This window comes from Schistocerca americana, chromosome 5, assembly GCF_021461395.2.
Source record: "Schistocerca americana isolate TAMUIC-IGC-003095 chromosome 5, iqSchAmer2.1, whole genome shotgun sequence".
Taxonomy (NCBI): Eukaryota; Metazoa; Arthropoda; class Insecta; order Orthoptera; family Acrididae; genus Schistocerca; species Schistocerca americana.
The window spans coordinates 329,796,017-329,814,600 of record NC_060123.1 but is presented as its reverse complement, the minus strand read 5'-3'; the positions used below and the strand labels follow the sequence as shown (position 1 = coordinate 329,814,600).

At 37.3% G+C, this 18,584-nt stretch overlaps 1 protein-coding gene across 1 annotated transcript in view; it reads right to left on the bottom strand.

Annotated features, from left to right (window-relative positions):
• Positions 1-3,056: 3,056 nt before the first annotated feature.
• Positions 3,057-18,584, bottom strand: part of LOC124615727 (Golgi phosphoprotein 3 homolog sauron) — a 48,137-nt gene continuing 32,609 nt past the window's right edge. Inside the window, exon 4 of the mRNA XM_047143796.1 lies at positions 3,057-4,493. Coding sequence (XP_046999752.1) covers positions 4,245-4,493 — 249 coding nt within the window. The 3' untranslated portion in view covers positions 3,057-4,244. The remainder of the gene's footprint in view (positions 4,494-18,584) is intronic.

Below are 18,584 nucleotides of genomic sequence, written 5' to 3'. Positions count from 1 at the left end.
CACCAAACTCCCCAAACATGAATATTACTGAGCATATCTGGGATGCCTTACAACATGCTGTTCAGCAGAGATCTCCACCCCCTCATATTCTTATTTATGGACAGCCCTGCAGGATTCATGGTGTCCGTTCCCTCCAGCACTACTTCAGACTTTAGTAGAGTCCATGCTAAGTGGTGCTGCAGCACTTTTGTGTGCTCGTGGGGGCCCTACATGGTATTATGCAGGTGTAACAGTTTCTTTGGCTCTTCAGTGTATGGCAGAGGGGTTCTGCCAGCTGACATATCCACCTACAAGACCCTCAGACCAGAAGTCCAACCCCTACTAAATCCAACAGCACCCTCTGTCTGAATCTGCCTCCCTCTACACTCTCATCAACCACTGGACACACCATTCTTACATTCTATCCAATATCCACAATCCTAGCAACCAGAAATGGCCCACTGTGCCTAGTCACCGCATCCTCACTGAAAGGATTTCCCACATACTGTCAGCTACGTACTCTCCTGTATCCAACTAACCATTTAGCTTTCGAAAGCTACTATTTCTTTTCCACTTACTACTCTCCTTATCAGGCAGTGCCAGCTCTATTTCTTCCAGCATTACTTGTCTTGTCACCAGCAAAGATTACCTCCCCAGTGGCCAGTTGACTCCAAACCTGCAACGTCCTTCCAGATAACCATGACTGACTGTATCACTAAGCACAGTTACTTCTCCTCTGAAAGCATCACACAAAAATGAATATGTGAATTAAACATCTTGTCAACAATAAAGTCGTTAGAGACAAAACAGACACTCTGATAATAAGGGATGGAAAAGGAAAGTGGGCATGGGTTTAGTGTTCTAACAGCTGTGCCACATCACTTGGTGGCCATCTTTCTAGACACAGATTCCTAAGCCCCTTAACTGGTTCAAATTCGCTGATGACATATTTGCGATCTGGACACATAGTAAGGTCACCCAAACCTTATTCCTATGGAGAATTAAAACTTTCCCACTCATTTCACCAGCACTGGAAGTGTCATTCTGCCAATCTCAGGAACCTACATTTACAGACAAGCAGCCTTCTTCTGGGACACTGGCGGTCTTGCTGAAACTTTCATTGATTAATCACCCTCTGAACCTTATCCCAAATCAGTTCCCATACACTCTCCAAACACACAACACTTTGCACATACCTGATGCTCTGTCACATCTCCTTAGCCACTTAATACCACCTAGGACAGGTACAGCTAAATCACATTCTCTGCCACAGTTTTGAGATACGTAATATCCTTGATTGTCATTTTACATATATTGCTCCCAATCCCATTTCACGTGGCATACACATACACAAGGAAAGGAGCAAACACCTGTCCTGCACCGCTTATTTCAGCCCTGTCACTGACATTTCTTACTCCATCAAATGTAAAGTACCTATGGAAGCAGCAACATCATATAGCAACTTTGCAGAAATGACTGTACACCATTCTACATGGGTGTGTCCACATACAAACTGTTCACCCAGAATAATAGCCACTGCCAAACTGAAACAGAGGAACTAGGCCCCACAGTTGCCGAAACCCTCTGGTGTCAGTCTGCATTAGTCCACCACCCTCCGCCATCTTCCCATTCCCACCTTGTTCCAATTCCTGTCGCTCCAGATGAATCCGCAGTACTTTACACCTGCACACATCTGCCCACTCTACCATCAGCTTTCACTCCACCCCAGCCCACCCCTGTCCTGTACCACTCTCTCCACTTAACCAATCTGAGTTTGGCACCTGAGGGGGAGGGGTGGGTGGGTGGGTGGAGAGACAATGATCGGAGGCAACAGTGACTGTGTACCTGCCTTCATACATATTGTATTCCATCCGGATTTTTCATTACAGCAACGAAAAAGGGTGAGAGATGTGAAGGAAAGAGTGTGCATAAATATGGAAGTCAAAGGAAAACAACACACAGAAAAAGTACAAAACTTGTAAACATGGCTACACTGTATTAGTTGCTTAGCTTGTTTAAAAACTTACTGACTAGTGTGAAAACAGAAAATTACACCATCAATTAAGCCCAAGACATTTCAATGACGTATTAAGTACAAGGAATGGGTAACTGAAGATTGAGAAACAAAAAGTTAACAGAAGCTATGAGTAAGTATGCTGAAATCAAATTTTTACTCTAAACTTTCATGTTGTCCTCAAGTTGCACAAATCAGTGTTGCCATGTTATCCTACTTATTACTGGTACTCATGTCTTTTTTTTCCAAATATACATTTAATTCTGTGTGCATTATACAGTATCAATCAGTGTCCACTGTGATGAATAAGAGAAGTAAGCACCATCACAAAAGACTAGAAGTATTTGAATCTGAGTGTATGTAGCTGTCAGAAGCAATCAACGCCTAATATGCTGTCAGTGGAGAACCCCAGAAGACTGCACTAAAAGAAATATTAAGCATGATAAACATGAACATTTCATACAATCAGGTCCTTGTAATGAGCTTTTAGAACAAACAAAAACAAATCTGCTTCATACACAATGGTCATCATGATGTAAAATCAAAGTGCCTTCAAGCATCTGGATGAAATGCAACTAAAATTAGTTCCCTGGTCGTGCCTGGATCCAATTCAATTTGTGGACAACTGTGAGTCATAAACAGATGAAAGTTAAAGTGACTACCAAGTAACGACAAATAAGTACGCAACAGGGCATTTAGCATTGTGATACTGAAATAAATACATTAGACTAGTTCATGGCACCAGTGCTACATGTGTAAAGCAGCCAATAAAAAATAAAGGGGAGCATACAAAAGACTACATGTGAGCTGTAAACATCTACTTGTACATAGGTTTGAAATAAATGTATACTTTTGCAACACACAGATCTAACTGAATCTGAAAATGTTTGTATTCCCATACAAAAGTACAATCAAATTTACCCTCTGTGATCAGGCACTTTAAATGAAATAAACTAATGATCATTAATGGCGAGTATCTTTTAGTTACTAATGGGGGAACTGCAAAATGTATTATCAATCACAGCAAACAGTTCTTTTCAACAATGAAAGGAAACAAAGAAAATAAAATGCAGGCACAAAGAAGAGGCCTGATAATATATTTATTTACAAAACCAACAATCTAAATCTGCAGTCTCACTGGCATCAATAAATCCTCTGCATAGGAATCTTCCCACAATCCATGTTACAACCTACATTGTCTTCTCAAATGTATTGCCACATTCTCACATACTAAAAACCTGCAACTGCAGTCAGTTCATGATCACTTTCACAGATAATGCTGCAATTCATTCATGGTAGTTACATTTTATGAAACATGAAATGAATCTAATATAAACATAATACAAATGTGATATGCACAGATACAAAACTGCTTAAGTATGTACAGCAAGAAATCAACATATTAATATTTTATGAAATAACATTGAACTACATTATCTTAAAATTTTTAATGCCTGGAGCATTGGATTACTTAAAAAGTGTCTGAAGTGTCAACATTCACCGTTTTCAACTGCGTGCAATAAATAGAGACAAAAACTAGCTCCACAGTAATCAACACTCTGATACAAATTATCAATACATACACACTTAGCAAACAACTGAATAAACAGAACACAATGGCAATTTTAATCTGTTACTTGCAATGTACAGTTATTAAAACAGAAAGCACAGCATAACTGAAACTACTCGAAGGCTATGAATTTCAGTTCATGTACAAGAATTCAAGTGTTTTGAAAGAAATACATCATCAAATAATGAAGAAGATCAAAAATATTGTTTGAATGTTTGTGCAAATAAACTGCTTCCTCTATTATAGGAATAAAAAGTCTTTCACACAGATTTCATTACATCATCACAATCTTCCTTCCACAAAAACAATTCATGCTTCTGAATGAACACACTCAAAAAAAGGAGTGCAAGTTACATATTTTTGCAAATGCTTTTCCATTTTGGCTAAAGAGTGGTCACTGCTTGAATATACACTATGTCAGTTTAGCCAAAGAATTCTCTTCCTGTAGCAGTGCCCAACACATTAAATGTAATATAGCTATAAATGGAATGGTTAATACTAGATAACATGCTTTCAGGGATTTGTAACTGTTTTTCTTCCAACAAAAATTTAAAAACCACTTTCCTTTCAATAACTGTGAATCAGGTCAAATAATTCTTTAACATATTGTCCTATCAGAGTGCACAAATGTCATCACACAAGTTCAATATTCTCAGCTCTATGACTTTTAGTATCAGATGTTTATTTTGTAAATGCTGCGAATACTGCCCATACTGTTTCATTTGTATTGGGTTTCATGCTCTCTGACTCAAAATCTAAGTCAAGGAGCTCACGCACTCTCTTCATAGCAAGTTCATAGTCATCATCATTCAGAGGTGCAAAAGCATTTTCTAAGACATCAGAAGCATGGGCCAGGAATATGAGGGATAACAATCGTTTGTCCATACGGTGAGGATCATTGACCCACTTTCCAAGGACTGCATCTTGAACCTGCACATAAAATTAACCCATGTTCAATAAATAACAATTAAAATCTACACACATTCAGTTTTCAGACAGTAAGATATTTAAAAAATTGTTATGAGTACAAATCACAGAATGGGTGAAGATAAAAACACTGACTGTAGAGGAGAAGAAATAAACTGTAGTTAGATACAAAACAACAACTGGAATATGACAACTCAACTTACAAGCTTTGCTTTCTACAATCTGTGGTTATCTTCAATTAATCCAATAAAATATGTGTACATTATTTCTTATGACAGTTGTGTTAGTGCACAATCAAATATCTGCAGGACATGCTGAAAATGAACTACCTTAATATGAAATGAACAACATGAACTGGTACATCAGAGATATTACAACATGTTTTACTACTACGAAGTATACAAGTCATAATTTATGGAATTTCTTAATTCCACAAATTGTGCCACAAATTAAGGAGAAAAAGTTTATTGAAACACACGTTATATGACATATGGGATAGATGTCAATGGCTGCTTACCAACAATGACACAAGAATAGCAAAGGAGATTGAAAAAACAATCATCAATTGCCAAGCCTTTGAAAATTTGAAAATAGTTTCATCATCAAGGGCAAAAGTAGACAGAAAGAGAAATGAAGTAAGCCCAAATGAAAGTGAGATGTTACTCTGGATGAGGCACCACAAATGGACGAGATAAACGGTAAAGGCCCTAATTCTAGAGCACTAATAATGACATACTGCATATCAATAATCAAAGACAACCAGTAAAAATAATGCACGTTAGGCAAACTTGTAGAAAAGTTCAATGAAGATACGAGCATCTTCGAAAAGTGAGAGGAGCTATCAGTCAGGCCTTATTGCTGGAAGAGTAGCTGTGTGTGCATGAGTTGCGTGGTTGCGTTACCTCTCAGGGAAGACTTGGTCCATATGATTACCTGCTAAATAACCTCTTCTCCATGTCCTCTTTTTGGCAAGTAGAACTCAATCATAATACAGACATTCCATTACATTTAGATCACCTCATACATAGACAGATACCATCAAGACTGAATGTGACCTCTTGCGCTAAGGAAATGTTTACCAGTTTACAAGAAATTTGCATGGTGCACTCTTAAAGTAGTGAGAAATGGTTGACAGTGTGAAGACTGCATCCACTTTTATCGTGTTGGATGCTGTGAAGCAACCAAACAGGATGGAGATGTAGCTAGCTTTTATCACTGCAGTAGTTGTGCTTATCAATCTACAATTATGTAGGAGCAGTTGATCTTAAGTCAAAGCTGATCTGACAGTAGCACAGTTGTAAATACAGCAATTAGGGCCGCAGTTGGCAGCAGTAAGGTTAAGAATATGACAGATGACTTGATTGTGATCAAACCTGCCAAATCAGATACGATGTTCAAGAAAAGCTATAGGTCTGCTAGTTTTAGTCTAGATATCTGGAACAGTTTCATTGTTCTGGAGGTTATGAATAAAAGTGAGCAGGTAACTCAGAGTGTTCAGGAACACTCAGATAAGATAGAGGAGTAAGTGAAAGTTAAGGTTAGCAGCAGTCAGAGGGTAAGAGAACTAGGAACTCTTCCTACTATTGAGCAGTCATAGAAGCGGAATGTCAAACTTTGAATTATAACAATTGCCAGAAAACCATTATTTTTAAGCCAAACACATGGTTCAGTAATGTTACTTCTGATTTAGAACTCTGCGGAAAGCTTTCGATAAAGGTCATTCAGTGATTATTGGCTATGCTGGGAACAGTTTCGCCCATAACTGCAACTACACAAGTGACGCTCATTGCTCGGAATGCTCCTTACACTAATGTGAAGACTGTGTCGCCACTGAGGTATAAAACATTGCCTGGATGATGCATTCTGTTGAACATCAAAATGCACAGTTTCAGCAGTTGCTCTATAAAGTGAAGCTACGACGGATGTGTCATTCCTCACATGGTTGAAACACACACACACACACACACACACAGTAGAATTCCAGGATTGTGGATATATTCAGTATGATCAGAGTACTGGGTGTGCCCAATCCCTGTGACTTACAATGTTTTCACTAGAACTTCTTAAGGATAAAGTTATCCAAAATATGTAAATGCTGAATACTGGTCAACACAATTGCAACAACTAGAGGAGAAACAAAAAAATGCCAGCTTGGACAGCACAAAAGGTAACATAATCCAACCGGATTTTTCCGTCAGAACATACGAAGCTTGCTAATTAAGAACAATGAGATTCTTGCAGCAGTCCAGAAAAATGAAAAGTCAGAAGTTAATCATACAGATGTGCTGTGCAGACTTGGAGTAGCAGTTCTAGTAGAGTATGGGTCCCTAAGAGCACTGTTACAGGTTAGCCACTTCACAGTAGACATGTGTTTTTGCGTTCCACCATTTTCACATTCTGCACATTCATTTACATTTATAAGCCGATTTCTGGTATGTCCTTGGTGTACAAATGAAAGCATGCCTCAAAGCTAGATCCTAATATTTTATGCAAGATTTAAGTGTTTAAAGGGAGATGTAATGGATTTTGGTCCAAAAAACAATTTTTCAAAAATATTATTTTCTTGATCTATACAGATTAATCTATGTTGTGTGTAAATTTTATCACGATAGTAGTTTTAGAAATGCCTTTAAATTGTTAAAACTTTGACTCTGCACTGGCAGCCACTCCCACCTTTTCTGGCATTGGGAAACTGCTTGCTTCAGCAGAATTTTTTGTCAGTGTGAAGGCTATTTTCTTTTGATATCTTTGGCTGACATCTATATCTTTACCTGAAAACTTTCTTGCATGTGGTTCATTTAGTTTTGACAATACTAACAATTATTAGTAGCTGGAAGGTTGAATTCGCAAACCTTTATGTGGAAGTCAAGATTTATGCATAATGCGTGGTGGAGAAACTGTGTTTAGGAAACAGAGGATCCATGGAAATCAATTTACCAACAAAAAGGAGGAAGCAGCTCGAAATGAAGAACATAAGCTCTCAGCTTCAGCATCGAAACTTGGGACAAGAGAATTGTACAGGTGCGTGAATGACGATGATATGGATTCCAGTGGGTTCAGACTTATTGATTTAGAGGTTCTCTTCCAGGCTATAAAGTTTTCATGTTCATGTGCTAGCTGTAAAAATATGGAATGCATGATTGTTGTTGAAGAAAATAGAGTGGGAATAGCTTGTGATTTAAAATTAATTTGTAATTCGTGTGGCTATGAATTTTCATTTTCCTCCTCCAAAAAAAACTGACAGTGGTACCTATGAAAGCAATTTTAGGTTAGCATGTACTCTGAGATGCCTTGGACACGGCAAGGAAGGAGGTAATTCATTGTGTGGTTTTCTGAACATGCCTCCACCTTATGCAAGGTTCAAAAAAATAAATAAAGAAATGTCTAATGCTGTATGCGATACTGCCAAAGTTTCTGTGAAGAAAGCAGTGGAGGAATTGGTGGAAATAAACAGAAAAGAAATAGATCCTGTGGTAGATATTCATGACAGTGGACAGTGACCTGTGTGTGTGTGTGTGTGTGTGTGTGTGTGTGTGTGTGTGTGTGTGTGACCTGGATGAAATACGGTCACATTATCTATGGAGTTACATATTTATTGGTATTGACTCAGGTTAAGTTTTAAATGTAGAAACTATGTCAAAATACTGCCACCAGTGTGCAGCAAGGAAGACAGTGAGAAACTGTGGCAAGAAAAGCATGCAGTAGCATGCTCTAAAAATTATAGGGGCTCAAGTGGGGACATGGAGGCTGCTACAGTTGTGAGGATGTTCTCCAGATCTGAGGACAAGTACGGTGTTAGATATACTAAATACCTGGGTGATGGGGACTCCTCTTCGTTCAAAGCTATAACAGGTAAAAATCCATACAATACAACAATAGGAAAGTTGGAATGTGTTGCCCACATCCAAAAGAGGCTTGGTGGTAGGCTTCGTTGCTTGCTGAAAGAGAAGAAAGGTAAGTACTCGAGGATGGAAGACCATTAGGAAAAAAAGGCAAGCTTACTCTGAAAGAAATTTATTCTCTTCAGTTATTTCATGGGACAGCTATCAGGGGAAAAAAAAGAAAAAAAAACCCATACACACATATAATTTAGAGGCAATGAGGCATGTTATGTGGGCATTTTTTTCGCCACAAACTATCCACTGACCAAACACCAATGCACTATCTGTGTCTGAAAGACAATTGGTGTAAGTTCAACAACAGACATGAGACATATTCACATAAACACTCATTACCAGAGCCTGTTATGACTGCAATTAAGCCCACATTCAGGTTTCTTGCAAACCCTGATTTATTGAGGAAGTGTCTTCATGCACAGACACAAAATGTAAATGAAAGCCTCAATAATTTAATTTGAATTAGATGCACAAAAAGGACATTCTGTGGACTTTAAGCACTCAAAATAAGCACCTATGATGCAGTTTTATGTTACAATAACAGAAATAATAGCAGAATTGAAGTTCTGAAGAGAGTTGGTGTAGATCCTGATGTTTTTACTACAAAGGCATTTTACACCATCAACAAGAGCAGGCTCAAGAAAGCTAACAGATCAGTGTCTTACCTGCGAATACAAGCCAGGCAGATTCAAAGAGGAGAGAAGAGAAACCTAGAGGATGAGAAGCATCAGTATGAAGGATTTTAAAATTGAGGTAAGCATGTTACATGTAGAAGAATGAGAAGAAAATCTTTGAACCTCATTTTCTCTGTTACATTTTTTACGTTATAAGAAGCCTTTTCTCACAAAGTATATGCGCTAGTGCTATGAAATTTTCAGGAACTGTTCTCAACGTGTTACTGTCTCGCTGGAACTAAAAAATATGAGATCCCGCAATTACAGTCTGATTTTTAGATGATTGTACATAGAAAAAAGTTAATTTTGGATGTGCAAATTTAAAAACTGTTAATGATACAGTTTGTACCATGAATTAATAACTGTAGTTCAGTGGTCTTATAACACATGCATGCAGCTTTACTGTATGGTTAAATGATGATGGCATCCTCTTGGGTAAAATATTCCAGAGGTAAAATAGTCCCCCACTCGGATCTCCGGGCAGGGACTACTCAAGAGGACGTCATTATCAGGAGAAAGAAAACTGGCATTCTACGGATCGGAGCGTGGAATGTCAGATCCCTTAATCGGGCAGGTAGGTTAGAAAATTTAAAAAGGGAAATGGATAGATTAAAATTAGATATAGTGGGAATTAGTGAAGCTCGGTGACAGGAGGAACAAGACTTTTGGTTAGGCGAATACAGGGTTATAAATACAAAATCAAATAGGGGTAATGCAGGAGTAGGTTTAATAATGAATAAAAAAATAGGCGTGCGGGCAAGCTACTACAAACAGCATAGTGAACACATTATTGTGGCCAAGATAGACACGAAGCCCGCGCCTACTACAGTAGTACAAGTTTATATGCCAACTAGCTCTGCAGATGACGAAGAAATTGAAGAAATGTATGATGAAATCAAAGAAATTACTCAGGTAGTGAAGGGAGATGAAAATTTAATAGTCATGGGTGACTGGAATTTGGTAGTAGGAAAAGAGACAGAAGGAAACGTAGTAGGTGAATATGGATTGGGGCTAAGAAATGAAAGAGGAAGCCCTCTGGTAGAATTTTGCACAGAGCACAACTTAATCATAGCTAACACTTGGTTCAAGAATCATAAAAGAAGGCTGTATACATGGAAGAAGCCTGGAGATACTGACAGGTTTCAGACAGATTATATAATGGTAAGACAGAGATTTAGGAACCAGGTTTTAAATTGTAAGACATTTCCAGGGGCAGACGTGGACTGACCACAATCTATTGGTTATGAACTGAAGATTAAAACTGAAGCAACTGCAAAAAGGTGGGAATGTGAGGAGATGGGTCCTGGATAAACTGAAAGAACCAGAGGTTGTACAGAGTTTGAGGGAGAGCATAAGGGAACAATTGACAGGAATGGGGGAAAGAAATACAGTAGAGGAAGAATGGGTAGCTTTGAGGGATGAAATAGTGAAGGCAGCAGAGGATCAAGTAGGTAAAAAGCCGAGGGCTAGTAGAACTCCTTGGTTAACAGAAGAAATATTGAATTTAATTGATGAAAGGAGAAAAAATAAAAATGCAGTAAATGAAGCAGCAAAAAGGAACACAAACATCTCAAAAATGAGGTCGACAGGAAGTACAAAATGGCTAAGCAGGGATGGCTAGAGAACAAATGTAAGGCTGCAGAGGCTTATCTCACTAGGGGTAAGATAGATACTGCCTACAGGAAAATTAAAGAGACCTTTCGAGAAAAGAGAACCACTTGTATGAATATCAAGAGCTCAGATGCAAACCCAGTTCTAAGCAAAGAAGGGAAAGCAGAAAGGTGGAAGGAGTATATAGAGGGTCTATACAAGGGCCATGTACTTGAGGACAATATTATGGAAATGGAAGAATATGTAGATGAAGATTAAATGGGAGATATGATACTGCGTGAAGAGTTTGACAGAACACTGAAAGACCTAAGTCAAAACAAGGCCCCAGGAGTAGACAACATTCCATTAGAACTACTGACAGACTTGGGAGAGCCAATCATGGCAAAACTCTACCATCTGGTGAGCAAGATGTATGAGACAGGTGAAATACCCTCAGACTTCAAGAAGAATATAATAATTCCAATCCCAAAGAAAGCAGGCATTGACAGATGTGAAAATTACCGAACAATCAGTTTAATAAGCCACAGCTGCAAAATACTAACGCGAATTCTTTACAGACGAATGGAAAAACTGGTAGAAACCAACCTCGGGGAAGATCAGTTTGGATTACGTAGAAATGCTGGAACACGTGAGGCAATACTAACCTTACGACTTATATTAGGAGAAAGATTAAGAAAAGGCAAACCTACGTTTCTAGCATTTGTAGACTTAGAGAAAGCTTTTGACAATGTTAACTGGAATACTCTCTTTCAAATTCTGAAGGTGGCAGGGGTAAAATACAGGGAGCGAAAGGCTATTTACAATTGGTACAGAAACCAGATGGCAGTTATAAGAGTCGAGGGGCATGAAAGGGAAGCAGTGGTTGGGAAAGGAGTGAGACAGGGTTGTAGCCTGTCCCCGATGTTATTCAATCTGTATATTGAGCAAGCAGTAAAGGAAACAAAAGAAAAATTCGGAGTAGGTATTAAAATTCATGGAGAAGAAATAAAAACTTTGAGGTTCGCCAATGACATTGTAATTCTGTCAGAGACAGCAAAGGACTTGGAAGAGCAGTTGAACGGAATGAACAGTCTTGAAAGGAGGATATAAGATGAACATCAACAAAAGCAAAACCAAGATAATGGAATGTAGTCAAATTAAATCGGGTGATACTGAGGGAATTAGATTAGAAAATGAGACACTTAAAGTAGTAAAGGAGTTTTGCTATTTAGGGATTAAAATAACTGATGATGGTCGAAGTAGAGAGGAAATAAAATGTAGACTGGCAATGGCAAGGAAAGCGTTTCTGAAGAAGAGAAATTTGTTACCATCAATTATAGATTTAAGTGTTAGGAAGTCGTTTCTGAAAGTATTTGTATGGAGTGTAGCCATGTATAGAAATGAAACATGGACGATATCTAGTTTGGACAAGAAGAGAATAGAAGCTTTCGAAATGTGGTGCTACAGAAGAATGCTGAAGATAAGGTGGGTAGATCACGTAACTAATGAGGAGGTATTGAATAGGATTGGGGAGAAGAGAAGTTTGTGGCACAACTTGACTAGAAGAAGGGATCGGTTGGTAGGACATGTTTTGAGGCATCAAGGGATCACAAATTTAGCATTGGAGGGCAGCGTGGAGGGTAAAAATCGTAGAGGGAGACCAAGAGATGAATACACTAAGCAGATTCAGAAGGATGTAGGTTGCAGTAGGTACTGGGAGATGAAGAAGCTTGCACAGGATAGAGTAGCGTGGAGAGCTCCATCAAACCAGTCTCCGGACTGAAGACCACAACAACAACATAACCTTCTCAGGACATTACAGTAAAATTTTCAGATTTATTGCATGATTAGAATTTGAGTTATGGCTTTCCATAAAAGGAAAATAAAGAATAAAAAAATTAAAATTTCTGGCAATACACTAATCCTGCATATTTTACTAATTTTTTGCTTAAAACATAGCTCTTTTGCTTTACACATGCAAAATTTTAGATTTGTACATCAATAAATATGGCTGTAATTATTTTTTAAATAAATGTTTACTTTTTCGATTACATCCCCCTTAAAGGTGTGCACACGAACAAACTAGGTTACCTAAGTAGCAGAGGCCAGTGTGAGGGAGCTCAAAGCAGCACAAAGAATATTCTTACGTTATCTAATGGGGGAGCAGCACATTGTGGCGTCCGTGTGGCAGCATCAACCACAGCAGATGGGCATTGTCTGCCTAAGCGGACTGAACAAAACATTCTTTCTCCACTTTGGCAAAATATATATAAATGAAATTGTAACCCACCACACAAAATCCCAACAGACGGCAATAAGAGAGAGAAGTCGCAACGAGTCTGCATTTGGTGCATTTCACATCCATTGCTGCATGTAAGATATGGCTAACATATTTAATTTAAATGGACTGTATGTAGAGCACTCACTACTGTCCTCAAGTGTTACAATACAGTGTGAGAGAAGTACAATATTCATCATATTTCATGAACACTTAAAGATATTAAAATGAGGTTCTGGCAACTGATAGAATGAAAAGAGGCAATTATTTTCTGTGTAGTTACTATACTACCTTTTTTTTCCCTAAGGTGATACAGAAGTAGCTATAGTTTTTTTCTTCAATGAAGTAATTTTATTTCTAGGAGCCACCGACAGCTAGTGGCAAGAGAATTTGTGGGGGTTTGCAATAACATGTGAAGAAATTAACATTTATTTTTGTAATGAGAATTGCCTTTTTTGTAAGCTATGGATCTATCCTGTCCTCAGGAGCTAGTTTAATAATAGATTATGATCCAGGATTCCGTTGCAGTTGTTAGTGATGTGTAGTTGTGTAAACTCCACCACATCTTAGCAAAAGCAAAATTTTATGTAACAGGTAGGCTTTACTCAAAACTCACCAGTAATAGTATCCCTGGCAGAAAGAATGTTAAAATACTGGCAGGAAAAAAAAGAGTCTTCTTTTGCAATTTTGGTACAATCCTATAATCCAGTGTTTTTAATGAGTTGTGTACACATTAATAACTAGCAGAACCCTGCTGACTACTCGTCTAGTTGAAAACAGATTATCGATACCTTTGATGAACAACAACATACCACTAAAAATAAGGAGAATAAGAAGAAGCTGGTTTTTCATGCGTCTCAATGTTCATGACATCTCATGAACTTTACGCTGTACAATGATATAGTTTTGCACATAAATTTGTAGGTGTATGTGGATACTTTCTACAAAATGTATTGTGACTACAGTTGGTAGTCAAGAAGTAAGAAATTAAATTGTCATGCCTGGCACTGAGGTTGAACTGCTTGAAAAGTGAAAATGTAGTAACTGATCTTTTTTATGTGGGCAGCAATGAGTTTCAAAACGGTTTGAAATTATGTGTTAAGTCTGCTGGAAGCTGCCAAGTGCTCTTATTCTCAAATATTGGATCAATAAGAGTCCTGGTAATATGCGTGGCACAAGTTATGCTGCCTTAAGAAATACACAGTTTCTTCCTGTATCACTTAATATATTGTGTTGTATCTTTAATATATAATTATACCTCCTCCTAAGTAGTTTAAGACAGAATTTTAAATTAGGTCAGTAATTATATGAAATACTGAAAACCAGATTTTCACTGCCCTGCGTGCTGTCAGACAGGCAATTGGAACTGGGAACGAGTGATCATTTTGACTGTTTGGTAATATACATTTGAAGTGAGAAAATTCAGTCCTTCACTGCACAAGGATAGGAAGAAAAAGCTGGCACATAATTTGTTGGGAATCTTTACTTCACTGATCATAGAGGAGTGGAAAGAAAATCTTAAGGCAAGTTTCAGACCCAGATGTTCATTGGCAAAAGCATGCTGGATTACAGGAATCCCCAGAAATTGCAACACACGATTTATTTTCACCTGAGTTATTTACCCTTTTTCTTTGAGAAAAGTGTCATTAGTAGTAAGTTTCAAGAAACATCTACGTTAAATTGCTTCTTCTGTCAAAAAACAGTAGAGTTTCAAACTTCACACCACTAATATTCTAATATACTTGTAGTAGTTACAGAAACCTGAGTCATAGTCTATTATTAAACAAGCAACTGAGGACAAGAAAGATCAACAGCTTACAAGAAAGCTCATTAACAGTTTAAAAACAAATATGTTATCTCTTCACATACAAGTATGTTGTTGCAAACCAACATAATTTTTCCTATCCCACTGAAAAATATGTACTTTTGTCTCTAACTACATATGCAAAATTGTGCATATTAATCATTATCATCTAGTATTTTCTCTGAGTACTATCATTTGCCAAAATCACTTTTCACAATAGATTGAACCATTTACGAAATATGATGGGATTTTATTAATGGTTCAGTCTCAATGTACTGTAGTGCATGGACAGCAGTGAGTGAGCTACACAGAACCCATTCTGTCACGACCAGACACACAGATCTCCTCACAGGTAAAAAAGAAAAAAAATCATGATGTTATCTACATTTCATATAAAGCAATGTATACCCTAATGTGCACAAAATGTGAACTACAAGTGACTCGTATGATACACCGTAAACTATTCAAATTTTGAATGATGAGATACTTAGTATCAGAATATCACAATAACTACACCAAAAATACAGGCAGTGCACCATGAAACTAATACACAAGTAAAAAAAAAAAAAAATCCAATTTTTTTAGTGAATACTTTCATCAATACAGTTTGCGAAAGACTGTCTCATGGCACCAACATATACTTTGTTGAGCTGTTCCGGCGTCATGATCAATTACACCTTGATGGAGCTGTGAGACGAATCGATGTGGGGTTAGGGATGGCTCCGAGGACAGCCAACTTTGCTCATGTTTCTCTGGTGCCCGTCGAGACTATCAACAGATGGGGTTTCACTTGGCATGGCCTACACCTAAACTGGAATGGGAAGGGAAGATTGGTACAGCTGATTCATGAAAGTATAGAGAGTGGATCTCGGGCCACACATGATCAAATACCTGTTGCCAAAGGCAGGAAAAGTACATCTTTTTTAGGATAAATCCAGACAACAGGTTCCTCCACCTAAAGAGTATCTCCAGCACTTTAAAAAATACTGAAACAGTCACTCACAAGACAGATTTTAACACCTCAAATATCACATATACCACATGTCACAAAGAAAAACAAACCACTAGAAAGAGTAACATGTGGCATTTCACAGACCTAACAATCCTCCATCAAAACATGCAATCAATAAAAAATAAAATACAGGTATTAGAAGTTGAGCTCCAATCTTTGAATTGAACAGTAGTTTGTATTACTGAGCACTGGTGTAGAGACAGAAATTCAACATGTATTGTCATTGTATGAAAAGGTAAACTCTTACTGCAGAACTACTTCAAGGGGTGGAGGATCATGCATTTATATCAGAAAAGGAACACAGTTCAAATCAAGACATGACCTCAGTACAGTAAGTGAAAACAAACACTTTGAAATATCAGTTATTGAATTAAGAGGGCTTGATATAACCAAGAAATTAATCATTTTGTGTGTGTATAGATCTCCCAGTGGTAGTGTGGACACTTTTTTCAGTAAGTTAACAGAAGTTTTAGATGAAGCCTCAAGTACAACGGTCAACATAATTCTGCGTGGGGTCATTATCAACATCAATATATTATAATTATATCATAAATGAATCCATCAGCGCCTTCATAAACATCCTTCAAAGTTTTGGTATGTCACTGTTGGTCAATAGTGCAACAAGGATTACTACGACTTCATCAGTAATTGACCATGTGGCCACAAATATGGATAGGGAAAAATGTGATGTAGCTGTAAAAGGTCTCTGACTATCAGACCATCTCTGTCAAATAACAACAGTAAAATCAGGCATCGAATCATTCCCTAAACTACAAGCCTACTAATGACATCTATCAGAAATCAAAATAAAAGATTTTTCAAAAGAACTAGAAAAACAGCTGAGATGAAGTGCATAAGGAAACCAATGTGAATATGAAATTCTCTAAATTCTCCACATTGTTTAAATTGAACTTTAAAAGGCATTTCCAAAAGCATGCTCGTCTGTATCAATATCTCACCAAAACAGATGGATAACCGCAGGTATTAAGAAGTCCTCCTAAACACTTAAACACCTCACTTTCACGAGAAAGATTTGCAATGACACAGAATTCTTAAATTTCTATCATAGATACAAAAAAAATCTATACGAAGTTGCTGAAAAAAGTCATTTTACGACAAAATAATATATGATGCAGAGAATAAAAGCAAAGCAGACTAGGATGTTATAAAAAAGGAAACAGGGAGAGGCAAACAAACACAGAATAATGTACTGATAAGGGAGAAGGACAAGGCAATAAATGATCCACAACACTTGGCAAACTATGTAAACGAACATTTTTCAAGTATTGCAGAGAAGCTACAGCAAAAAGTCCCCCCAAACAAATGTAACACCTGAAAATAATGTTGCACTAAATACAATAATGTTACTTCCAACCACAGAGAATGAAGTTCAAAAACTAATAAATAATAAGTCAGTAGGCTTACATGAAGTACCAATGTGTGTACTGAAACAATGTATAGGGATTATACAAGGCCCCTTAACAAATATAATAAATGAATCCTTCACATCAGGGACATTTCCAGAGCAGTTAAAACAGCAAGAGTTGTACCTTTGCTTAAGAAAGGTAAAGCAGAAGACATAGAAAATTACCAGCCCATTTCTCTGCTGTCACCATTCTTAAAAATAATAGAAGCAATTATGAAAGACAAATTACTGAATTACCTGAATAAATACAATATTTTAAGCGAATCACAGTGTGGTTCCCAAAGTGGCAAAAAATACAGAGTCAGCCATAGGAGAATTCACAAAAGTTGTACTTGATGCTCTTGATAAAGATGTGTGTCACTGGCGTATTTTTGGATCTCTCTAAGGCATTTGATACAGTCGATCACAAGATTCTATTAAATAAATTAGAAGCATTAGGAATAAGAGGGGTAGCTAATGACTGGTTTCGATCATACCTAACAGATATGGTACAAAGAATACAGATAAAACATACTTCAAATAGATCGAAACATTTAGTGAAACACTTATCAGAACCAAAATACATTAATATAGGGGTTCCGCAAGGTAGCATATTAGGACAAATTCTATTCCTGATATACATCAATGACTTTTCCAGTAGTGTTACTCATGGTGAAAAAGTTCTCTTCACTCTTGACAGTAATATTATAGTCACTAAGAAAACAAGAGACCTCCTTGCCAAGAAAGCAAATGAAACTCTCGAGGAAGTTTATGATTGGTCAATAAGCAATAAAGTGACATTGAACATAAAGAAAACTAATGCAATGAATTTCAGTTTGAAGCGGACACCTCTATAGACTGTAGCAAATGCAAAACTTCTGGGAATGAATATTGATTCTTAGTTGAAGTGGTGTGAACACACAAAGGTACTTGCAAACAGAATGTCATCAGCATGTTATGCCCTTACAATCCTATCATCAGCGTGTAACATGCAGTGTCTTTTAGTTACGTATTATTCATATGTACACTCAATTCTTAGCTACAGCATTCTTTTTTGGGAAACAAATGCACAAATATGAACACAATTTTCAAACTCCAGAAAAGAGCCAAAAGAATAATAACCAAAAATACCAGTTGAGCTCATTATAAAGAACTGTTCAAAACACTGGGGATTTTAACTGCTCCATGTGAATACATTTACCAGTCAGTTGTAAACATCAAAAATAACATTGGTAATTACTGCATAAACAGCTCTGTCCATGACCATGCAACAAGAGAGAGACTCAACTTACATTTACCATGGAAAAACAAACATAAAACTCAAAACAGCATTTTCTACCTAGGAATAAAACTGTATAATAAATTACCAAAAGAGATTAAAGAAATTGCAAAAATACACTTTAAAAAGGCAGCTAAAAAGTACGTGTTATGGAAT